Source organism: Xenia sp. Carnegie-2017, unplaced genomic scaffold (genome assembly GCF_021976095.1).
Source record: "Xenia sp. Carnegie-2017 unplaced genomic scaffold, XeniaSp_v1 HiC_scaffold_14, whole genome shotgun sequence".
NCBI classification, from domain to species: Eukaryota; Metazoa; Cnidaria; class Anthozoa; order Malacalcyonacea; family Xeniidae; genus Xenia; species Xenia sp. Carnegie-2017.
In genome coordinates this window covers 1,875,825-1,900,939 of record NW_025813447.1, presented here as the reverse complement: position 1 = coordinate 1,900,939, position 25,115 = coordinate 1,875,825, and the positions used below count along the sequence as shown (strand labels likewise).

Sequence of the window (25,115 nt, the reverse complement as noted above, 5' to 3'; positions counted from 1 at the left end):
AAACATGTTTTGGTTGTGGTAAAAATTTCCGTCCACGTATTTTATCCAAAACATGCCTGAGAACTGAAGGATATTAGAAATTTTTCGGTAAAAAAAGTCAACGGGACGTCAATTTTTAATATCTCAAGAATTATGAAGACTGTATATAGTCACTTTACTGTTGTTAAAAAAAATAGTCGGTTGAAAAAACATACATTCCAATATTACTAGTTCAGAGAATGAAATCTTTAATAAATACAAAAAATTAACCAGCATTTCCCGTATAAGATATTAACATATGTTTAAAAAAGTATGAATTTAATTTTGTTTGCGGTGGAGGGACCCATCCAGCTAATTGTATACAGGTCAGTGGTCAATGTATCAATGTTCACTCAACAAATTTTCTAATAGAAACTTTGAACATTATTAGGGAAAATGCACCGTAGAGTTATAGCACATCGTTTAAATGCAAAACGTCGCACAGCTGACGTTTTAATCAATGAGAAAGTCGATTTCTCTGGGTTAATTTTATCCAAAGATGTCCTCAAAGGGTTGAAAAGTGCTGGATTTGAAAGACCATCACCAATTCAAATGAAAGCTATTCCTATTGGTCGTTGTGGTGTAGGTGAGTGGATTGTATATAATGCTTGTTTTTCTGTAGGATGTTTCTTTGTTTACAACACTTTCATACATTCAGCTAAATTTTGCCATGTGTCATGCGGGCAGTGAGTTTGCTACAAGCCTTAGCAACTTCGAAATGTCACTGCATTGATAGTTAGATTTCATTGATAATAGTCAACCTATTATAAACTTTTCCTTATTGAGTTTTTCATCAAACAATCCATTAAGATAAACAGAGGTACTTTAAAACATCATTTCACTATCATTCAGTTCACCAATGTACATGTTACAAAGGGTCACTACCAAGCTTGGATGAAATTGCACACTTAGTAGTTTTGAATTGGATGGCTTCTTATAGCTTTTGGTGTTAAGGAAATGTAGTCTTAATGTAGGAAAAGCACTCACTATCAGAAAAGTAAAGGAACTCAAAATTTTTAGTTTGATAGTTCATGCAAAGGTTTTCATTTAAAATGACTTTGCATTTAAGTCTTGTAAAGTATGTTTTCTAAAAAATTACAAATTTGTAACTTTCTTTATAGATTTGATTGCACAAGCAAAATCTGGCACAGGGAAAACATGTGTCTTTAGTGTGATTGCTTTGGAAAGCATCATTCTTACAATGATGTCAATACAAGTGTTGGTTCTTGTGCCGACTCGAGAGATAGCTGTTCAAATCAAGGATGTAACGAACTCTATTGGTCAACATATGCAAGGACTTCATGTAAATGTTTTTATTGGTGGTTTGTCTATTGAAGATGACAAAAACAAGTTGAAACTTTGTCAAATTGCTATTGGTACACCAGGTAGGTGGAGCAGTTAAATATTTATCAATTGCATATCATTTGGGAATGTATACGTATAGCTTTGGGCAGAAATATATTTTCTAATTTGGAATGTCAGCGCCAAGCAAAGTACTATAGATAAGCAATCATACAAAAAAATACATTTAATATCATCAAGTAAGGTACAAGCTAGTGTTTCTTCTTAACCTCGTCAGATACATTTGCGAAATCAATTTTTCAATCATCATTTAGGACGGGTCAAACATCTAATTGACAGCAAACTTTTGTCTACTTCTTCCATTCGATTGCTTATTCTTGATGAGGCTGATAAACTTTTGGAGGAAAACTTTCAAGATCAGATCAAGTAAGACCATTAAATATATGGATAATTTGATTTTCCATATATGATCATTGATTTTTTCTTTCATAATATGATGGTTGAAACTTGTTTTATAATTTGTAGTTGGATATTTTCAACACTTCCTGAAAGCAAGCAAGTGTTGGCTTTGTCTGCAACCTATCCAAACTATCTTAGCAAGCATTTACAGAAATATATGAGAAATCCAACTTTTGTTTGTTTAAATGCCATGGACCCTGCACTAGAAGGTGAGTGTTGTAAGTCATATGTATAGTTTAAGTTTAGTGAAAATGAACATTTATATTGTATGTACTGATTTTTAAAAGTACATGAATATGTTTTAAGGGATTCATCATTATTTTTGCACAATACCAAGTCATTCTCTCCCACATAAAACATTTGATGAAAAGGTTGGTAGTATTGGTCATACCTAGTTGGCTATAGGCCTACACATACATGCAAACACTGGACTGTTGGTCTAGACATATTATCTAAATATTTATTCTGTATGTTACCACTCAATGTATGTTACTCATTCTATTAACTTGTGAAACTGCTGTCCAGTGTGTTGCATGTTTGCAGGCTTATTTGATATGTCATTTATAATTTACCTTAATCTGTGCATTTGTTAAATTGTTGAATATTCTACTGTAGGTTAATCATTTACTGGTTATGTTGTCACAGATATCTTTCCATCAATGCCTTATCTTTTCTAACTATCAAATAAGGTATGTATCTAACAAAAAACTACATTGTGTTCATTGCTGTCACAATTTGTATGGTGGTTCTTAATTTTTATGTATAAATTTATTTCATAGAGCAAAGAATTTGAGTGAAACTTTGGCTAAAAATGGATTTCCTTCTACACATATTTCAGGTAGTGTTTGCTATGTAATTTATAGATCTTGGTCAATTATCTTAGCTCAATTTGTCATTTAAAGTAATTTTCCTTATTTTGTTTTTGTATTCATGAACACCTAGATGCTTTCTGGGTATTTTCTAATAAAAATATTTATCAAAGTAAATAACAAAGTAGAGAGGTCATGCCACTGTGTTTTAGAAACATGATGTTTTGTCATACTTTGTTTAGTGTTAGTTTATAAAACAAGTTTCTCTGCTTTTGTACTGGCTGGTCTGTTAATTGTCATCACTATGTTAATTTTGTTCTCTGTCATTGGATAAAACAAGATTGAAATACAGTCATGTTTATTTTTTTATGTTTATTTTTTTGAGAAAGGTGGTCAAGGCCAAAATGAACGTCTTGATGCAATGAGGAAGTTGAAGGAGTTCAAATGTCGTATTTTGATATCAACAGATCTTGTAAGTGACGTTAACTGATTTCTATATTTTCTTGCTTGGATACTTGGACGTCAGTTAAAGTAGAAATATTCTTAATTTTAAAGAAATCATCTGTATTCCATCTAGGGTAACTTTTCAATGTTGTGATTACATTAGTATTAAAGCTAGCATCTTGTATTACTAACAAGGGTAACTTGTCAATACTGTGATACGGAAGCATTATGTATAACAACCAAGGGGTAACTCGTTAATATTTTGATTTATGTTAAAGATAGCATCTTGTATTATTTCTAAGAGTAACTCGTCAATGTTGTGATAAATTTTATTAATGATAACATTCAGTATACCGCGTTACAACGTCACTCGTTAATGTTATGATTAATATTAGAGATAACATCCCGAGAGATTGCATCTTGAATTATAGTGTAGTGTGAATCTCCCATTGAATCTTTTCTACCATTATAAATAATTATAAGTAGTACTGGTATTATTAGAATGATTTGTTTGATTTTAAATTATCTTTAAACAGGAGCATTAACATTCAAAAATTTATGTGGAAATTCATTTATACTGAGACGATCCCTTCGTTGCACCATCTCTCCCCTCGTTGCACCATCTCTCCCCTCATCACATCACAACATTTATTCCTTGATCAAAACATCTATCCATACTTTATCTTCTGTATCTATAGATGTCTCGTGGCATCGATGCTGAACGTGTGAACCTTGTGATTAACATGGATCTTCCACGTGACTCTGAGACATATTTACATAGAGTTGGGAGGGCTGGACGTTACGGTAGGTCACCATTTAAATTTTTTATAGATAGCCAATTGCAACAGTTGTCCATTATTTTTTTTGGCGAGGATGGCGTTGCTGAAAATGGCGATTTTACATACTGCTAAAATATTTGCGGATAGTAGATCTCAAGGTAGAAAGGTTTAAACCTGGTTGGCTATTTTTACTTGCACATAGTCATGTTTCGATGTTTGACAATGATATTATTTTTTTGTGCACGACGTAACACGTTTTTACACAACAAGAAAAAAGACAAATTTTGATCAATACGTATAAAATGACGTCGATAAAATGATAAATAAGCTTATGCTTGTACCCTATGTACCCTTATATCAACCCATGCCACCAATCCATTCTACTTACATTCCTATAAAATCCATCGTTACCTACCTAACCCATCCGTCTGTTAAAGAATAATTTGGTATCATGATGGCTCATCAGAAATACATTTGCCATTATCAAAGCCACGTATCGTATGATAATAAGTCATCGATTATGGGAACCAACTTCGCATCTATTTTTTCATAATTTTTAATGCGTACGCCAAACATCTTCCCAACGGAGGAAAAATTTCATTCATTAATGGGGATTATGTTTAGTTTTGAACGTTAAACAGGATCGTATGGCGTGGCCATAAATTTCGTGGCCGCAGGAAAAGAAGAATCAAGTTTGAAAGACATCGAAATTAAATGTGCAATAAACTTCGATCCTTTGCCAGGTAATGTTTATGTTTTAAAGAATAATATCATAGCATGATAGCATGATATGAATTTTTTATAATAATCTAAAATATATTTGCTTTCATATTTAGTATTTATATTATTAGTATTTAGAATTATTACTATCATTGTCATTATCATAATTATTATTAATATTTAGAAGATTTATCTGAGCTCATATGTAAAGATGCGTTTGCCGAATGTAGTTTGATGAAGTCAAAAGGCGAGATACTTTCATTTACTTCTACGGCTGTTACAACCATAGTTGGAGAAGGGAAGGTGAAAGAAGATGATGTCCTTTGCTGTGAAACTACAAACCTTGTTCATAATGGCGAAACTAGTTCCACAATGACGAAAGAAAATTTAGTTGAAGGTTTGAATGAAGGAGCGAAGAATAAAATTCACGAGATTGTAGCTTTCACTGACATTGTTGTTGATAAAAGTTTTAAATGTGGTAACAATAATGAACAAAAGAAAAATAAAGAAAGGTTAACGCGAGTAATTGAAAATAATTCAGACAATAGCGAAAGTTCCACAACGGAAATCATGAACTATGGCATTATTAAAGATGATGAGTTGGCTGAAAACAACAACATTTACACATCTCAAGCTTCTGTCGTTGCTGACGTTTGTCGTCAAGGAAACGGACAGACTGTCGAGGATCCAGGAATTATGGGTAATGTAAAAAACGAATTTATTGACGTTAAGAGTGAAAATGTTGCTGTTAAAAATCAGGAAGCTACGACATCCAAAGTGAACAGTGTAGAAGGAAAAGAAATCAAAAGTCAACACAACATTGAAACAATATACGATACAGAAAACAAACTAAATAACTTTAAAAGTGCTATGATTTATCCTTCAACGTCACAAGTCATCTTTCATAAACAATGGGGTAATGGATTTTTTACTGAGAAAAACAAATTGGATGAATGTAAGATGTCGGAATCCTCTGTTTGTGATGATTGCGAATTGTCAAGCGAAAATTGCGTCGGGCGTGAAGAGTCACGTGATTCCCTTGAAGAGTCATGTGATTCTACTGAAGAGTCATGTGATTCTACTGAAGAGTCTTGTGATTTAAGTGAAGAGTCAAGTAGTGCGTGTGAAGAGTCTTATGAATCGTATGAAAATTTGCGTGGTTCGTTTAAAGACTCGCGTGATTCGTGTGAAGTAGCACACGATTTGTGTGTAAAGCTGCGCGATTTGTGTGAAAAATCGAGCGATTTGCACGCGCCTATCTCATGCAGGTATTTTGATGATATGTTTGTAAAACATTTAAACGATCATGCAAACACAGGCCTTCATAAAGATTTCGAAAATGAAAAACCATTATCCTGTTTGGCAAAGAGAACAAGCTTGCTCAACGAGGTTAATGAATTTGGCTCAACAGAATTCGTCTCTGGTTATGAGAGAGAAGTTGTAGAAATGAGAACTTCTGCTCCACAAGAATGTGTTGGTGCACAATCCTGCAATTTAGAAACTAATAAAACAAATACGACAGTCAATTCCACCGATTCCCGCAACGTATGGAACCATGGCAACGAAGTCATGTTTTATGGTGCCACCACTGATGACGTCACAGCTTACATGGCGAGGTTGCCCGTTGATTGGACAAACATGTGGTATAGAGCCTACGATAAACAAACCAATCACATAATGAAATACACGAAGTTTTATCATGAAAGTTATTGATGAGCTAAAATATTTAGCTCATCATGAGCTAAAATATTTAGCTCATCATGAGCTAAAATATTTAGCTCATCATGAGCTAATATTTTAATCGGCTAAAATACCTACTCTGTTCTTAGTAGATTCCGTGAAGATTTTGTAAGGATGAAGATGGAAAAATTAAATTTATATTTATGTTTCTTAAATATAACATGAATGTCAAATGAACTTGCTTGCCATTACGTCATTGACGAAGTGAAAACTTTGCGACGTCAGTAATGTTGTGTCCCCCCCCTGTTGCTGTGTGTGATGCAGGCTGTGACAAGTCACAAGATGTTGTTTTCCTTTTATTGAAAGATTTTCAAAAAAAGTCATATTTGCGTATTGTTGTTTGTGTCACAATTTTAGAAAATAATTATAAGATAGCTAAACAAAAGAATATATTCATTATGTACATCAATTTATACTTATATATCGACAAACTACAAAAAAGAATCAAATGACGATTTTATTTTAAATGAAATCGGAATCAACTCCAGTAAACAGTATACAAAATATTTGAGAATAATATTGAACTTCTAAGCAGGATTGTTTTAAAGTAATACTTTTGAGCATTAAAAAGAACCTGTCTTTTTTCTTCAATAATCTTGTTTTAGCTTTATCTACATCTTAGTATAAAAGTCTTCATTTTACATTACATTGTATCCTTTTAAAGATAAAGTTCTTTCATTTGACTTATTTCGCACGATAGAATTGATTTCGCACCATTCTTAATTTATTTTGAAATTCAAATACCACGAAGGTTCAACTGACGATTGCACTTTAGCACATGTCTTTGTAATTTACCTTGTCTCATTTTTCCTAATTTTTTATGATTACATATCGTATTATGTCCTTATTGTCGTGTTTCTTGGTATTATCAGATTCAACAGTATAGGAGTTACAATATAAATGAGACAAGACATATAAAGAAATTTCTAAGAACTACGCTCGATACTCAAATACGAAATCAGGGTCCATGATAAGTAATTCGACCAAACGAATCAACCAAATCATTTTCTGTTCATTTGCAACAGCTGCTGATCTTACATAGTCTGGAATACGAACGCTTTTTCTTAGTAAGTGTTACATCGATATTGTACCTAAGTTAGGCATTTATTAGTGCGACGATGATTATGTGTAGTTCTTTCTTACTCTGTATATTGAACGAGTTTCTAATAAACATTCGTTCTCGCTTGTCAATTTTCTATGAAAATGTCTGTCAAACAGATTCAAGCCAATACAAGAATAACAACTTTTAGCAAAAAGAATAAGTCCTTTTTTGCGTTGTCGTCTGTGGAGTTTTTGGTAATGCAGTGCTTCATAACCGTATTTTAATAACACAGAATTAAATCTCGCCATTAAATAGTGAGTCAATTTAACTTTGAAGAAAATTCCACGAAATCCACTATGTCCGGATAATGCGATGCTAACTTACTCTCCTGTTCTTCGGGAACTTCTCGCCTGTTCTTCGGTAACTTCTCGTTGTCCCACGGCGACGTCATTTATAACATTTTATCGTAAAATAAAAAAAACTTGTCATGCTACTTGGGGCCACATGAAACAAATGGTTGTTTTCATTTAAGTTGTAATCAAATCACTTTCAGATTGCCATCTTTTGTACATTTAATGTATATTTTATTAATAATACAGTTTTCCATAACTGTGCATAAAATGTTTTTAATCATTACCGAGAACTGATATTCAAAGAAATCAATTGTTACGGTTTTTAACGTTGGGTGCGATCATGACCTAGGTAGCTATGTCTGTGTACTTGTGTAACGATCATGACCTAGGTAGCTATATCTATGTACATGTGTGACGATCATGACCTAGGTAGCTATATCTATGTACTTGTGTGACGATTATGACCTAGGTAGCTATATCTGTGTACATGTGTGACGATCATGACCTAGGTAGCTATGTCTGTGTACATGTGTGACGATCATGACCTAGGTAGCTATGTCTGTGTACATGTGTGACGATCATGACCTAGGTAGCTATATCTGTGTACTTGTGTGACGATCATGACCTAGGTAGCTATATCTGTGTACTTGTGTGACGATCATAACCTAAGTAGCTCTATCTGTGTACATGTGTGACGATCATGACCTAGGTAGCTATATCTGTGTACATGTGTGACGATCATGATCTAGGTAGCTATATCTCTGTAGATGTGTGACGATCATGACCTAGGTAGCTATATCTGTGTACATGTGTGAGGATCATGACCTAGGTAGCTATATCTGTGTACATGTGTGACGATCATGACCTAGGTAGCTATATCTGTGTACTTGTGTGACGATCATGACCTAGGTAGCTATATCTGTGTACATGTGTGACGTTCATGACCTAGGTAGCTATATCTGTGTACATGTGTGACGATCATGACCTAGGTAGCTATATCTGTGTACATGTGTGACGATCATGACCTAGGTAGCTATATCTATGTACATGTGTGACGATCATAACCTAGATAGCTATATCTGTGTACATGTGTGACGATCATGACCTAGGTAGCTATATCTGTGTACATGTTTGACGATCATGACCTAGGTAGCTATATCTGTGTACATGTGTGAGGATCATGACCTAGGTAGCTATATCTGTGTACATGTGTGACGATCATGACCTGGGTAGCTATATCTGTGTACATGTGTGACGATCATGACCTAGGTAGCTATATCTCTGTAGATGTGTGACGATCATGACCTAGGTAGCTATATCTGTGTACATGTGTGAGGATCATGACCTAGGTAGCTATATCTGTGTACATGTGTGACGATCATGACCTAGGTAGCTATATCTGTGTACTTGTGTGACGATCATGACCTAGGTAGCTATATCTGTGTACATGTGTGACGATCGTGATCTAGGTAGCTATATCTGTGTACATGTGTGACGATCATGACCTAGGTAGCTAAATCTGTGTACTTGTGTGACGATCATGACCTAGGTAGCTATATCTGTGTACATGTGTGACGATCATGATCTAGGTAGCTATATCTGTGTACATGTGGGACGATCATGACCTAGGTAGCTAAATCTGTGTACTTGTGTGACAATCATGACCTAGGTAGCTATGTCTGTGTACATGTGTGACAATCATGACCTAGGTAGCTATATCTGTGTACTTGTGTGACGATCATGACCTAGGTAGCTAAATCTTTGTACTTGTGTGACAATCATGACCTAGGTAGCTATGTCTGTGTACATGTGTGACAATCATGACCTAGGTAGCTATGTCTGTGTACTTGTGTGACAATCATGACCTAGGTAGCTATGTCTGTGTACATGTGTGACGATCATGACCTAGGTAGCTATATCTGTGTACATGTGTGACGATCATGACCTAGGTAGCTATATCTGTGTACATGTGTGACAATCATGACCTAGGTAGCTATATCTGTGTACATGTGTGACAATCATGACCTAGGTAGCTATATCTGTGTACATGTGTGACGATCATGACCTAGGTAGCTATATCTGTGTACATGTGTGACGATCATGACCTAGGTAGCTATATCTGTGTACATGTGTGACAATCATGACCTAGGTAGCTATATCTGTGTACTTGTGTGACAGTTATTAAGAATAATTAACATGCTGTTGCAAAATATGTTTTTAGAAACTTTCAGGTAATTATTTACATTGCATTATAGGTTACGTACATGTTAACAGTTTATCAGTAATATAAATCTCATCATGAAAATTGACATTTCTTAAAATGGCTACGATAAAAGAGGTAGGCGCCCTATTCGAGCAAAAACGTTGTACTTTAAACTACAGACTTAAGTTTCTAAAATGGTTGTTTCATTTTACGACTGCCAAAAATTATTTTAGTAAAACATAAAACATGTATGTTTTAGTAATGAAATTTTTAATAAATTGGTGAAACAGCTGCAACAGGAGCGCTTCGTTTGGTCAACATAGGAGGTAGCTCTCTCCAAACGTTTGTACTCATATCAAGACATTCAACTGAATCAAGATACGATTCAACGTTACACCCACCAACCACAAGAATAATATTTCCAATGATAACTGCTGAACATGAAAGTCTTTTATGATTAAGTGAAGGAAGCATTTTAGTTTGTCCTGTTTTCACATCATACATCAAAACTTTATCCAATATTTCACCTTTACCATTTAAACCCCCAATCAAAATTGCATTACTTTTATAGCTGACAATACCCATTTCACTTACAGAATATGGAAGTGGAGCCAAGGTTTTACATTCCTTTTTACTGAGACTGTATGAATAAACAGTGTTTTTTATGTCTTCCAATTCTTCAGATATTTCCCCACCAAATACTAAAACATCGTCGTCAATGATAATTGAGCCATGGCTATGTCTTGGCTCTGGCATTCGCGCCAATAACTTTGTCGTATGTGGAGGATTTAATTGAATACTGTAGATTGTATCAAATGCTGCGTTTTCATTATATCCACCAATCATAATCACATTATTATTATGATAAATCATACTATGTCCATTACACTTTCTTGGTAACATGAGATGAGATATTTTCCATTGCAATTTTCCATCCACATTTAAACTTTCAATATTTCCTAAGAATTGTTTTCCATTCCAACCACCACTGACGTATATTTCTCTACCATGAACAAATGCAGCTGCTGCAGATCGGTTTTGTTTCATTTTTGGTTCCTGTTGCCAACAATTTGAATTCCATTTGAAAGACTCCACAGAATTCAAACGATGCATGCCATCATAACCTCCGCAAACAAAAATCTTTATTTTTCCCGTAAGAAAATTATATCTTTCTGTCGTTTCTGTTGTAAGAAACGTCATTTCATTACGACTTAACCTCACTTGCTCTTCAACATGCTTCGCCATTTCATCACGATTCATCTTCATTTGCTTTTCAACATGATTCACCCTGTCATATTGAGTCTTTTGAAGCCTTTCCAATCTTTTGGTCAACTCGTCAATCTCCTTCCTCAAGAAACATGAATGAGAACGCCTATGCTTGAATACGAGAATCTTTTTGCATTCTTTACAATCGATGAGACGGAACTCACATCGTTCTCTTTCATGTTCTTCAATCTCGTTTTTATTAAGGATTTCGTCACAACCTTTATTTCTACAAGGTGTAGGTGAATAACCACAGTTCTTCTCATGACGTTGAAGAAATTGAAGCTTCATAATTTGAGGACAACCACGGTTGGCATTCACACAGCGAATATCAAGATCTTCCAACATTTCCCTAATGAACCTCGCTGTCTTTAATGTCTCCTTAGTGAGATGACATCGACATTCAGGACATTTATCAGAAGTTAACAAGTATCTTTCGATACAAGTGCGACAGAAATAATGTTCATTTGGACATTGAACAGGATCTTTAAATATTTTAAAACATATAGGACATTCAAATCTTGGATGAACTTTATCGGCAAATCTCTCTTGTTCATATCCACCATACGAGTCATTTGTAGCCATTGTCGAAGACTTTTATAATTTACTGACCAAGTTTACATTGTATGTTCGTATTTCTATTTCATGAAATAATGTTTCCATTTCTTTATGCATATCTTCCATCTTTTTATCGATTCTTGAATGTCTTTGACAAGATGACCTCCTCGGGTTTTTATTTTCTCAAAACATGTCTTGCTTTCTAAAACGATAGATGTCTACGATTTTATGTTCTGATATGGAAAGAAAATAGGTGGATGATTCAACACAAAGTTGTTGCCCCAAGTTGTTTTCAAGCTGTGATCTTTTGTAAAGTTTGATGCATGATTTCGGCTGGACAATAGTTCATTATGATAAGTTCCTGCATAAAATTATACTTAAAGGATAATAATTGTTTGTTTATAATCAGTTGAGAGAAAATTCTTTCATATTTTATCATAAACTTGTCAAGTTATTATGGCTTTATGATATTTTTTATTTAAGATTATTGTTATTCAGTTATATTCAATTCTTTACACAATCGTCGCCAAATTTTTAGTAAATCAGTTGAAACTGTGATCTTTTCAACCCTTTAATGTATTCAACATTTTATCAAAGTAATAAAAGTTTCTTTTACAATAATTGTATCGAGAATGTTTAATTATTACCAAGAATTCGTATGCAAAGAGTCAAATGTTTTGGGTGAAGACCGTGGGGCTGGGTCCAGTTGGGTCACACTTTTTCTGACTGTGTAAAATAGGTACGTGTGCGTACAAAAATTATTGATGATGTCACAAAACATGTTTTGGTTGTGGTAAAAATTTCCGTCCACGTATTTTATCCAAAACATGCCTGAAACCTGAAGGATATTAGAAATTTTTCGGTAAAAAAAGTCAACGGGACGTCAATTTTTAATATCTCAAGAATTATGAAGACTGTATATAGTCACTTTACTGTTGTTAAAAAAAATAGTCGGTTGAAAAAACATACATTCCAATATTACTAGTTCAGAGAATGAAATCTTTAATAAATACAAAAAATTAACCAGCATTTCCCGTATAAGATATTAACATATGTTTAAAAAAGTATGAATTTAATTTTGTTTGCGGTGGAGGACCCATCCAGCTAATTGTATACAGGTCAGTGGTCAATGTATCAATGTTCACTCAACAAATTTTGTAATAGAAACTTTGAACATTTTAGGAAAATGCACCGTAGAGTTATTGCACATCGTTTAAATGCAAAACGTCGCACAGCAGACGTCTTAATCAATGAGAAAGTCGATTTCTCAGGGTTAATTTTATCCAAAGATGTCCTCAAAGGGTTGAAAAGTGCTGGATTTGAAAGACCATCACCAATTCAAATGAAAGCTATTCCTATTGGTCGTTGTGGTGTAGGTGAGTGGATTGTATATAATGCTTGTTTTTCTGTAGGATGTTTCTTTGTTGACAACAGTTTCATACATTCAGCTAAATTTTGCCATGTGTCATGTGGGCAGTGAGTGTGCTACAAGTCTTAGCAACTTGGAAATGGCACTGCATTGATAGTTAGATTTCATTGATAATCATTGATAATAGTCAACCTATTGGAAACTTTTCCTTATCGAGTTTTTCATCAAACAATCCATTAAGATAACAGAAGTACTTTTAAACATCATTTCACCATCAATCAATTCACCAATGTACATGTTACAAAGGGTCACTACCAAGCTTGGATGAAATTGCATGCTTAGTAGTTTTAAATTGGATGGCTTCTTATAGCTTTTGATGTTAAGGATATGTAGTTTTAATGTAGGAAAACCACTCAATATCAGAAAAGTAAAGTGAACTCAAAATTTCTAGTTTGATAGTTCATGCAAAGGGTTTCAAATAAAATGACTTTGCATTTAAGCCTTGTAAAGTCTGTTTTCTAAAAAATTACAAATTTTTGACTTTCTTTATAGATTTGATTGCACAAGCAAAATCTGGCACAGGGAAAACATGTGTCTTTAGTGTGATTGCTTTGGAAAACATCATTCTTACAAAGATGTCTCAACAAGTGTTGGTTCTTGTACCGACTCGAGAGATAGCTGTTCAAATCAAGGATGTAATGAACTCTATTGGTCAACATATGCAAGGACTTCATGTAAATGTTTTTATTGGTGGTTTGTCTATTTAAGATGACAAGAACAAGTTGAAACTTTGTCAAATTGCTATTGGTACACCAGGTAGGTGGAGCAGTTAAATATTGATCAATTGCATATCATTTGGGAATGAATATGTATAGCTTTGGGCAGAAATATATATTATAATTTGGAATGTCAGTGCCAAGCAAAGTACTATACATAGGCAATCATACAAAAAAAAATACATTTAAAATCATCAAGTAAGGTACAAGCTAGTGTTTTTTCTTAAACTTGTAGGATACATTTGTGAAATCAGTTTTTCAATCATTCTTTAGGACGGGTCAAACATCTAATTGACAGCAAACTTTTGTCTACTTCTTCCATTCGATTGCTTATTCTTGATGAGGCTGATAAACTATTGGAGGAAAACTTTCAAGATCAGATCAAGTAAGACCATTAAATATATGGATAATTTGAATATCATTGATTTTTTTCTTTCATAATATGAGGATTGAAACTTGTTTTATACTTTGTAGTTGGATATTTTCAACACTTCCTGAAAGCAAGCAAGTGTTGGCTTTGTCTGCAACCTATCCAAACTATCTTAGCAAGCATTTACAGAAATATATGAGAAATCCAACTTTTGTTTGTTTAAATGCCATGGACCCTGCACTAGAAGGTGAGTGTTGTAAGTCATATGTATAGTTTAAGTTTAGTGAAAATGAACATTTATATGGTATGTACTTGTTTTTAAAAGTACATGAATATGTTTTTAGGGATTCATCATTATTTTGTACAATACCAAGTCATTCTCTCCCACATAAAACATTTGATGAAAAGGTTGGTAGTATTGGTCATACCTAGTTGGCTATAGGCTCACACATGCATGCAAACACTGGACTGTTGGTCTAGACATATTATCTAAATCTTTATTCTGTATGTTACCACTCAATGTATGTTACTCATTCTATCAACTTGTGAAACTGCTGTCCAGTCTGTTGCATGTTTGCAGGCTTATTTGATATGACATTTATAATTAACTTTATCTGTGCATTTGTTGAAGTGTTGAATATTTTACTGTAGGTTAATAATTTACTGGTTATGTTGTCACAGATATCTTTCCATCAATGCCTTATCTTTTCTAACTATCAAATAAGGTACGTATCTAACAAAAAACTACATGGTGTTCATTGCCGTCACAATTTGTATGGTGGTTCTTAATTTTTATGTATAAATTTATTTCATAGAGCAAAGAATTTGAGTGAAACTTTGGCTAAAAATGGATTTCTTTCTACACATATTTCAGGTAGTGTTTGCTATGTAATTTATAAATCTTGGTCAATTATCTTAGCTCAATTTGTCATTTAAAGTAATTTTCCTTATTTTGTTTTTCGTGTTCATGAACACCAAGATGCTTTCTGGGTATTTTCTAATAAAAATATTTACCAAAGTAAATAACAAAGTAGAGAGGTCATGCCACTGTGTTTTAGAAACATGATGCTTTGTCATACTTTGGTTAGTGTTAGTTTATAAAACAAGTTTCTCTGCCTTTGTACTGGCTGGTCTGTTAATTGTCATCACTTTGTTAATTTTGTTCTCTTTCATTGGATAAAACAAGATTGAAATACAGTCATGGTTATTATTTTTGATTATTTTTTGAGAAAGGTGGTCAAGGGCAAAATGAACGTCTTGATGCAATGAGGAAGTTGAAGGAGTTCAAATGTCGTATTTTGATATCAACAGATCTTGTAAGTGACGTTAACTGATTTCTATATTTTCTTGCTTGGATACTTGGACGTCAGTTATAGTAGAAATATTCTTCATTTTAAAGAAATCATCTGTTTTTCATTTAGGGTAACTTGTCATTGTTATGATTACATTAGTATTAGAGCTAGCATCTTGTATTACTAACAGGCGCAACTTGTCAATATTATGATACGGTAGCATTACGTACAACAACCAAGGGATGACTCAATAATATTTTGATTTATATTAAAGATAGCATCTTGTATTATTTCCAAGAGTAACTCGTCAATATTGTGGTAAATTTTATTAATAATAGTATCCAGTATACCGCGTTACAACGTCACTCGTTAATGTTATGATTGATGTCAGAGGTACAGTACCGACCTCGAGTAACATGACATGACTCGCGAGTATCGAGTGGCGAGTGGGCGAGTGACTCGCGAGTCAATTGCGAGTGACTCGCGAGTGACGAGTGGCAAGTGGGCGAGTGACTCGCGAGTCAATGCAGTGACTCGCAGTGACAGTGGCGAGTGGGCGAGTGACTCGCGAGTCAATGCGAGTCACTCTCGAGTGTGAGAAGTTTGCGAGTGAATAAGTGACTTGCTGTTTGCGAGTGAATAAAATAACTCGCAAAAATTTTCGACAACGACTATTCATTTGAAGCAATATCTCGGTACCTAATGACGTTAAAATCTTTTGAATTTTTTTACAAAAGCATTTTAATAACTTCACATTTCTCATGGCACAAACGTTATTTGTTAAGCGGTAGAGACCATAGAGAAATTAGTGAGAAAATCATAGAAACTCTCAAGGATTTTCTTCTAACAGTCTTAGATTGTTGACATATATTATCTTAAGATAGAATACATTCAAAAACGAATATTGTTTGAGGTCAAATATTTAAGGAATGTAGCTATAAGATGAGTGTGCGTATAATCTTTTAAATTTGGTTTTGAAATTTGGTACAGTCATAAATTAGCCATATTTATTAAATTTTGAAGCTAATCGTTGCTTGCTATTAATTAAATGTGTATAGTGCTGTGAAGTCAATGAAATTGTTTCCGAAACTAATCTCATTTTTAAACATTTCTACTGGTAAGTGAATCGCAAAAGCTATCATCTAGCCATTAACTATACACGTGGTTTTATTTCATTGATTGCTATTAAATGTCTATGGCCTTTATCAATATCGTCTGTGTAACACATGGAAAATGTGAAGTCAATGAAGTCCTTTCAGAACCAAATTTAAAAGATTATACGCACACTCATCTCATAGCTACATTCCTTAGATATTTGACCTCAAACAATATTCGTTTTTGAATGTATTCTATCTTAAGATAATATATGTCAACAATCTAAGACTGTTAGAAGAAAATCTTTGAGAGTTGCTGATTTTCTCACTAATTTTCTATGGTCTCTACCGCTTTACAAATAACGTTTGTGCCATGGAAATGTGAAGTTATTAAAATACTTTGTAAAAATTCAAAAGATTTTAACATTACCGAGATATTGCTTCAAATGAATAGTCATTGTCGGAAATTTTTGCGAGTTATTTTATTCACTCGCAAACAGCGAGTCACTTATTCACTCGCAAACTTCTCACACTCGAGAGTGACTCGCAATTGACTCACGAGTCACTCGCCCTCGCCACTGTCACTCGCGAGTCACTCTTGACTCGCGAGTCACTCGCCTACTCGCCACTCGTCACTCGCGAGTCACTCGCAATTGACTCGCGAGTCACTCGCCCACTCGCCACTCGATACTCGCGAGTCATGTCATGTTACTCGAGGTCGGTACTGTAACATCCCGAGGGATTGAATCTTTAATTATAGTGTAGAGTGAATCTCCCATTGAATCTTCTCTACCATTATAAGTAATTATAAGTAGTACTGGTATTATTAGAATGATTGCTTTGATTTAAAATTATCTTTAAACAGGAGCATTAACATTCAAAAATTTATGTGGAAATTCATTTTTTACTGCGATGATCCCCTCGTCGCAACATCTCTCCCCTCATCACAACATTTATGCCCTCATCACAACATTTATCCCTTGATCAAAACATCTATCCATATATTATCTTCTGTATCTATAGATGTCTCGTGGCATCGATGCTGAACGTGTGAACCTTGTGATTAACATGGATCTTCCACGTGACTCTGAGACATATTTACATAGAGTTGGGAGGGCTGGACGTTACGGTAGGTCATCATTTTCTATAAAATAGCCAATTGCAACAGTTGTACATTTTTTTTTTGACGAGGACGGCGTTATTGAAAATGGCGATTTTACATACTATTAAAATATTTGCGGATAGTAGATCTCAAGGTAGTATGATTTGAACCTGGTTGGCTATTTTTACTTGCACAATGTCATGTTTCGATGTTTGCCAATGATATTATTTTTTTGTGCACGACATAACACGTTTTTACACAACAAGAAAAAAGACAAATATTGATCAATACGTAATAGCTCATCAGAAATACATTTGCCATTATCAAAGCCATGTATCGTATGATAAGTCATCGATTATGGGAACCAACTTCTCATCTATTTTTTCATACTTTTTTAATGCGTACGTCAAACATCTTCCCAACAGAGGAAAAATTTCATTCATTATTGGGGATTATGTTTAGTTTTGAACGTTAAACAGGATCGTATGGCGTGGCCATAAATTTCGTGGCCGCAGGAAAAGAGGAATCAAGTTTGAAAGACATCGAAATTAAATGTGGAATAAACTTCGATCCTATGCCAGGTAATGTTTATGTTTTAAAGAGTAATATCATAGCATGATATGAATTTTTTATAATAATCTAAAATATATTTGCTTCCACATTTAGTATTTATATTATTAGTATTTAGAAATATTACTATCATTGTCATTATCATAATTATTATTAATATTTAGAAGATTTATCTGAGCTCATATGTGAAGATGCGTTTGCTGAATGTAGTTTGATGAAGTCAAAAGGTGAGATACCTTCATTAACTTCTACGGCTGCTACAACCATAGTTGGAGAAGGGAAGGCGAAAGAAGATGATGTCGTTTGCAGTGAAACTACAAACCTTGTTCATAATGGCGAAACGAGTTCCACAATGACGAAAGAAAATTTAGTTGAAGGCTTGAATGGAGGAGCGAAGAATAAAATTCATGAGATTGTAGCTTTCACTGACATTGTTGTTGATAAAAGTTTTGAATGTGTTCACATTAATGAACAAAAGAAAAATAAAGAAATGTTAACGGGAGCAATTGAAAATAATTCAGACAATAGCGAAAGTTCCACAACGGAAATCTTGAACTATGGCATTATTAAAGATGATGAGTTGGCTGAAAACAAGAACATTTACACATCTCAAGCTTCTGTTGTTGCTGGCGTTTGTCGTCAAGGAAACGGACAGACTGTCGAGGATCCAGGAATTATGGGTAATGTGAAAAACGAATTTGTTGACGTTAAGAGTGAAAATGTTGCTGTTGAAAATCAGGAAGGTACGACATCCAAAGTGAACAGTGTAGAAGGAAAAGAAATCAAAAGTGAACACAACATTGAAACAATGTACGATACACAAAACAAACTAAATAACTTTAAAAGTGCTATGATTTATCCTTCAACGTCACAAGTCATCTTTCATAAACAATGGGGTAATGGATTTTTTACTGAGAAAAACAAATTGGATGAATGTAAGATGTCGGAATCCTCCGTTTGTGATGATTGTGTATTATCAAGCCAAAATTGCGAAGAGTCATGTGATTCTACTGAAGAGTCATGTGATTCTACTGAAGAATCATGTGATTTGAGTGAAGAGTCAAGTAGTGCGTGTGAAGAGTCGTATGAATCGTATGAAAATTTGCGTGGTTCGTGTAAAGACTCGCGTGTTTCGTGTGAAGTAGCACACGATTTGTGTGTAAAGCTGCGCGATTTGTGTGAAAAATCGAGCGATTTGCACGCGCCTATCTCATGCAGGTATTTTGATGATATGTTTGTAAAACATTTAAACTATCATGCAAACACAGGCCTTCATAAAGATTTAGAAAATGAAAAACCATTATCCTGTTTGGCAAAGAGAACAAGCTTGCTCAATGAGGTTAATGAATTTGGCTCAACAGAATTCGTCTCTGGTTATGGAAGAGAAGTTTTTGAAATGAGAACTTCTGCTCCACAAGAATGTGTTGGTGCACAATCCTGCAATTTAGAAACTAATAAAACAAATACGACAGTCAATTCCACCGATTCCCTCAACATATGGAACCATGGCAACGAAGCCATGTTTTATGGTGCCACCACTGATGACGTCACAGCTTACATGGCGCAGTTGCCCGTTGATTGGACAAGCATGTGGTATAGAGCCTACGATAAACAAACCAATCACATAATGAAATACACGAAGTTTTATCATGAAAGTTATTGATGAGGGATATCTGGTATTTTAATCGGCTAAAATACCTACTCTGTTTTTAATAGGTTCCGTGAGGATTTTGTAAGGATGAAGATGGAAAAATTAAATTTATATTTATGTTACTTAAATGGAAAAATTAAAATTATTTATGTTACTTAAATATAACATGAATGTCAAATGAACTTGCTTGCTATTACGTCATTGACGAAGTGAAAACGAAGTCAGTAATGTTGTGTCCCCCCCTGTCGCTGTGTGTGATGCAGGCTGTGACAAGTCACAAGATGTTGTTTCCCTTTTATTGAAAGATTTTCAAAAAAAAACTCATATTTGCGTATTGTTGTTTGTGTCACAATTTTAGAAAATAATTATAAGATAGCTAAACAAAAGAATATATTCATTTTGTACATCAATTTATACTTATATATCGACAAACTACAAAAAAGAATCAAATGACGATCTTATTTTAAATGAAATCGGAATCAACTCCAGCAAACAGTATACAAAATATTTGAGAATAATATTGAACTTCTAAGTAGGATTGTTTTAAAGTAATACTTGGGAGCATTAAAAAGAGCCTGTCTTTTTTCTTCAATAATCTTGTTTTAGCTTTATCTACATTTTAGTATAAAAGTCTTCATTTTACATTTACGTTGTATCTTGTTAAAGATAAAGTTCTTTCATTTGACTTATTTCGTACGATAGAATTGAGTTCGCACCATTCTTAGTTTATTTTGAAATTTAAACACCACGAAGGTTCAACAGACGATTGCACTTTAGCACCTGTCCTTGTTAACCTTGTCTCGTTTTTCCTAATATTTTATGCTTACATATCGTATTATGTCCTTATTGTCCTGTTTTTTGGTACTATCAGATCCAACAGTATAGGAGTTTTAATATATTGTGAGATGAGGCATATAATGAAATTTCTAAGAACTACACTTGATACTCAAATACGAAATCAGAGTCCATGATAAGTAATTCGACTAAACGAATCAACCAAATCATTTTCTGTTCATTTGCAACAGCTGCTGATCTTACATAGTCTGGAATACGAACGCTTTTTCTTAGTAAGTGCCCAGAGACACATAATGGCCTTTATAGATATAAGCCATCCCTTCAGTGATTTGATTCTGCCTGTTATGTTTTTACCATCTTTTACCACTTTGATTCCCTGGATAAAGGACATTGCTTCTTTGAGAAAAGCAATGTGATTATTGCTGTTGCTTATTGCACTTCTTTGTTCTTTTGCTGATTTCAGTGTGGAACTATTGACGCAATCGAAAAGTGAATCAAATTTGAAAAGCAACTCAGCTGTACCCAAGGCTGATGGTGGTAGTGCTCCAATTGATGAATATGTGTAAATTGATGCAGCAATGGTGTGGCTGAATATTTGTGCAGCATATTTAACTTGAAAATTAATCTGAAAATTAATGCAGCGACAGCGATGTAACGAAAATAACAATAAATATATATTAATAGAAGCAAGAGGACAATTTTATTTCCTTACAACGGAATCAATACTTTAAATTATCTAAAACATGACAAATATAAGGAACATATAGTTAAGAGCATCTGGAAGTTAGCTACAACCATACAATATAAGAATTTTCCCAACACAATATGGCATTGGCATTAAATACAATTGCACAAGTTTGCAATTTCTCAATGAACATTTATCGAATGTTCGGGATATGACTAAATTTGTCTGAATTCTAAAGCACCAAATCCAATGTCATACGAAATATCTTTTTTAGTGTAGCCCGTTCGTTGATATATTTCACATTGTTCCTTCTTGTTTCTGATTTAAAGACGTTCGTTAAGCGCTTTTCCGCTCCCGTTCTTTACAAATAAATAAATACGAATAACCTTGACCACACGGCCACGGCACAGCATTTCTCATACAGGTCTCGATAGAATTGCACACATTGGTTGTACATGAAAAAGCATAAAAATATGTTGATTGTATGTTCCCATTTCAGCACAGCTTTCATTTGGTCGTCTCAGGATAAATATTTCAACTTTTCAAGTAATAACGCCAAGATTTTTGAGTTGTACATTGCTACCCTTATTTAGTGTAGCAAGTTTATCTTGCTGCCAACATGGCGGAAGTGGCGCATGCGCATTAAAATTTAGGACCGCATTTTTCGCGAAGTGGCCCTTCTGTATGTTATCTATTCTGTGGTAAGTGTTACATCGTTAAAGTTCATTGTACCTGTTGCAGTCACGTCATGTTCTTCCTTCAACGCCTGAAACAGTTTTATGAATACCATGTCAACGTTTGTATTATTCTGTAGATGAAAGATAAGTTAGTGATCGATCGTTTAGAAAAGTTGCTCTTCAAAAAAACATTATATTTTGTATCTCTAAGGCGAAAAGTCTTTTTGTAAGTATTTCGGACCTTTCCATTTTGTTATTCCATTAATAATCAGAGTGAAAAATAATGGGGAATAGTCGAAATAGAAAGAGAAAAGCTGTTAGAACTCCGCCATCAAAAATGACAAAGAAGTCAAAACATGGCGGAAACGATGACGCAAACCCAGGACCTTCTGGAAAGAAAATAAGTTATCAAACGAGGAGCATTGGCGAAACTTTTAATAATCTACACACTGCAAAAGAAGGCACCGTGTTTATGGACTTGTCTTTGCTGTTTGGTGTTTTTGATGAAATTTTAAAATGCCCTGGTTGCGAAAGCAGTTGGAATCCCATGTTGACTTGAGGAAAAGGAAAGGCTATGCACATTATATTGTTCTTCAATGTAAGAATAAAGAATGTGAGTGGAAGTATAGTTTCAACACATTTAAAAAGCAAGGCTGTTCACACGAAGTTAATGTCCGAGCAGTCCTAGTCCTAGCATTTCGAGAATTTGGTCGAGGGCAAGCTGCAATGGTCACATTCAGCAAGGTCATGAATATGGCTCCACCACCAACTTGCCGAAGCTTTACAATAATCCAAAATGGTAAGCTGTTACCAGTTGTTCAACAATTGCCCAATGACAGAATAATTAACATGCTGTTGCAAAATATGTTTTTAGAAACTTTCAGGTAATTATTTACATTGCATTATAGGTTGCGTACATGTTAACAGTTTATCAGTAATCTCATCATGAAAATTGACATTTCTTAAAATGGCTACGATAAAAGAGGTAGGCGCCCTATTCGAGTAAAAACGTTGTACTTTAAACTACAGACTTAAGTTTCTAAAATGATTGTTTCATATTACGACTGCCAAAGTTTATTTTTGTAAAACATAAAACATGTATGTTTTAGTAATGAAATTTTTAATAAATTGGAGAAACAACTGTAGCAGGATAACTTCGTTTGGTCAACATAGGAGGTAGTTCTCTCCAGACGTTTGTACTCATATCAAGACATTCAACTGAATCAAGATCTGGTTCACCATCACACCCACCAACCACAACAATAATATTTCCAATGATAACTGCTGAACATCCAGATCTTTTATGATTAAGTGAAGGAAGCGTTTTAGTTTGTCCTGTTTTCACATCATACATCAAAACTTTATCTAGACTTTCATCTTTATCATTTAAACCTCCAATCAAAATTGCATTTCCTTTATAACTGACTATACCCATTTCACTTACAGGATATGGAAGTGGAGTCAAGGTTTTACATTCCTTTTTACTGAGACTGTATGAATAAACAGTGTTTTTGATAACTTCGAAATCGTTAGATGTTGCCCCACCAAATACCAAAACATCGTCGTCAATGACAATTGAGCCATGGTAAACTCTTAGCTCTGGTATTCGCGCCAATAATTTTGTCGTATGTGGAGGATTTAATTGAATACTGTAGATTGTATCAAATGCTTCGTTTTCATTACATCCACCAATCATAATCACATTATCATTATGATAAACCATACTATGTCCAGCACAATTTCTTGGTAACATGACATGAGATATTTTCCATTCTGATTTTCCATCCACATTTAAACTTTCCATATTTGCGATGCATTTCTCGTCATTCAAACCACCACTAACAAATAATTCTCGACCATGAGCAAATGCAGCTGCTGCAAATCGTTCTCCTTTCATTTCTGGTTCCTGTTGCCAGCAATTTACATCCCAGTTAAAAGACTCGACAGAATTTAGAGCATCTTCGTCATCACAACCTCCAAAAACAAATATCTTTAGTTTTCCCGTAAGAAAATTACATCTTTGTCTCGTTTCTGTTGTAAGAAACGTCATTTCATTACGACTTAACCTCACTTGCTCTTCTACATGCTTAACCCTGTCATCTTGACTCTTTTGAAACATCTCTAATCTTTTGGTCAACTCGTCAATCTCCTTCCTCAAGAAACATGAATGAGAACGCCTATGCTTAAATACGAGAATCTTTTTGCATTCTTCACAATCGATGAGACGGAACTCACATCGTTCCCTTTCATGTTCTTCAATCTCGTTTTTATTAAGGATTTTGTCACAACCTTCATTTCTACAAGGTGTAGGTGAATAACCATAGTTCTTCTCATGACGTTGAAGAAATTGAAGCTTTAGTCTTTGAAGACAACCACGGTTGGCATTCACACAGCAAATATGAAGATCTTCTAACATTTCCCTAAAGAACCTCGCGGTCTTTAATGTCTCCTTAGTGAGATGACATCGACATTCAGGACATTTATCAGAAGTTAACAAGTATCTTTCGATACAAGTGCGACAGAAATAATGTTTGTTTGGACATTGAACAGGATCTTTAAATATTTTGAAACATGTGGGACATGCAAATCTTGGATGAACTTTATCGGCAAATCTCTCTTGTTCATATCCACCATACGAGTCATTTGTAGCCATTGTTGAAGACTTTTATAATTTACTTACCAAGTTTACATTGTATGTTCGTATTTCTATTTCATGAAATAACGTGTCCATTTTCTTTATGCTTATCTTCCATCTTTTATCGATTCTTGAATGTGTTTGAAAAGATGACCTCCTCGGGTTTTTATTTTCTCAAAACATGTCTTGCTTTCTAAAACGATAGATGTCTACGATTTTGTGTTCTGCTATGGAAAGAAAATGGGTGGATGATTCAACATAAAGTTGTTGCCCCAAGTTGTTTTCAAGCTGTGATCTTTTGTAAAGTTAGTTGCATGATTTCGGCTGGACAAAAGTTCATTTTGACACATTCCTGCATAAAATTATACTTCAATGATAATAATTGCTTGCTTGAAATCAGTTGAGAGAA

The 25,115-nt window shown here is 34.3% G+C and overlaps 3 protein-coding genes and 2 long non-coding RNA genes across 7 annotated transcripts; 3 read left to right on the top strand and 2 right to left on the bottom strand.

Annotated features, from left to right (window-relative positions):
- The first annotated feature begins 291 nt into the window (after positions 1-291).
- On the top strand, positions 292-6,958 carry LOC124435469 (probable ATP-dependent RNA helicase DDX20). Its single transcript, XM_046985424.1, has 11 exons — positions 292-604; positions 1,140-1,403; positions 1,635-1,746; positions 1,846-1,988; positions 2,086-2,150; positions 2,395-2,468; positions 2,559-2,617; positions 2,978-3,060; positions 3,731-3,836; positions 4,453-4,554; positions 4,716-6,958. The coding sequence occupies exons 1-11, from the start codon at positions 415-417 to the stop codon at positions 6,242-6,244; spliced, it is 2,727 nt and encodes a 908-aa protein (XP_046841380.1). The 5' UTR covers positions 292-414; the 3' UTR covers positions 6,245-6,958.
- Positions 6,959-7,880: 922 nt separating this feature from the next.
- Positions 7,881-9,543, bottom strand: LOC124435488. Of its 3 annotated transcripts, none has more exons than XR_006945043.1 (2): positions 9,332-9,543; positions 7,881-8,011 (listed from the first exon to the last, which is right to left on the bottom strand). It is a non-coding gene; the product is annotated as an uncharacterized LOC124435488 (long non-coding RNA). The 3 variants fall into 3 exon arrangements; XR_006945042.1 differs by lacking the exon at positions 9,332-9,543 and adding an exon at positions 8,652-8,749; XR_006945044.1 differs by lacking the exon at positions 9,332-9,543 and adding an exon at positions 8,052-8,107.
- Positions 7,947-9,987, top strand: LOC124435489. The gene is made up of 2 exons (XR_006945045.1): positions 7,947-8,015; positions 9,922-9,987. It is a non-coding gene; the product is annotated as an uncharacterized LOC124435489 (long non-coding RNA).
- A 2,889-nt stretch (positions 9,988-12,876) lies between these two features.
- Positions 12,877-20,599, top strand: LOC124435485 (probable ATP-dependent RNA helicase DDX20). Its single transcript, XM_046985448.1, is given in 12 exon segments — positions 12,877-13,066; positions 13,612-13,875; positions 14,109-14,220; positions 14,310-14,456; positions 14,550-14,613; positions 14,857-14,930; positions 15,021-15,079; positions 15,439-15,521; positions 17,615-17,720; positions 18,173-18,274; positions 18,428-20,041; positions 20,074-20,599. Coding segments are annotated over 11 exon segments (2,700 nt in total). The 3' UTR covers positions 19,927-20,041; positions 20,074-20,599.
- Positions 20,600-23,191: 2,592 nt separating this feature from the next.
- LOC124434191 (kelch-like ECH-associated protein 1) lies at positions 23,192-24,724 on the bottom strand. The gene has a single exon (XM_046984070.1). It carries the CDS (start codon positions 24,722-24,724, stop codon positions 23,192-23,194), a length of 1,533 nt encoding a protein of 510 aa, XP_046840026.1.
- Between the last annotated feature and the right edge of the window lie 391 nt (positions 24,725-25,115).

What these genes read in the sequence shown, in the direction of transcription:
- LOC124435469 (XM_046985424.1), top strand. Translation starts at nt 415, where the DNA reads ATGCACCGTAGAGTTATAGCACATCGTTTAAATGCAAAACGTCGCACA. An exon ending in AACTTTCAAGATCAGATCAA is followed by an intron (nt 1,747 to 1,845) that starts GTAAGACCATTA and finishes TATAATTTGTAG; the next exon opens with TTGGATATTTTCAACACTTC. An exon ending in TCCTTCTACACATATTTCAG is followed by an intron (nt 2,618 to 2,977) that starts GTAGTGTTTGCT and finishes TTTTTGAGAAAG; the next exon opens with GTGGTCAAGGCCAAAATGAA.
- LOC124434191 (XM_046984070.1), bottom strand. Translation starts at nt 24,724, where the DNA reads ATGGCTACAAATGACTCGTATGGTGGATATGAACAAGAGAGATTTGCC.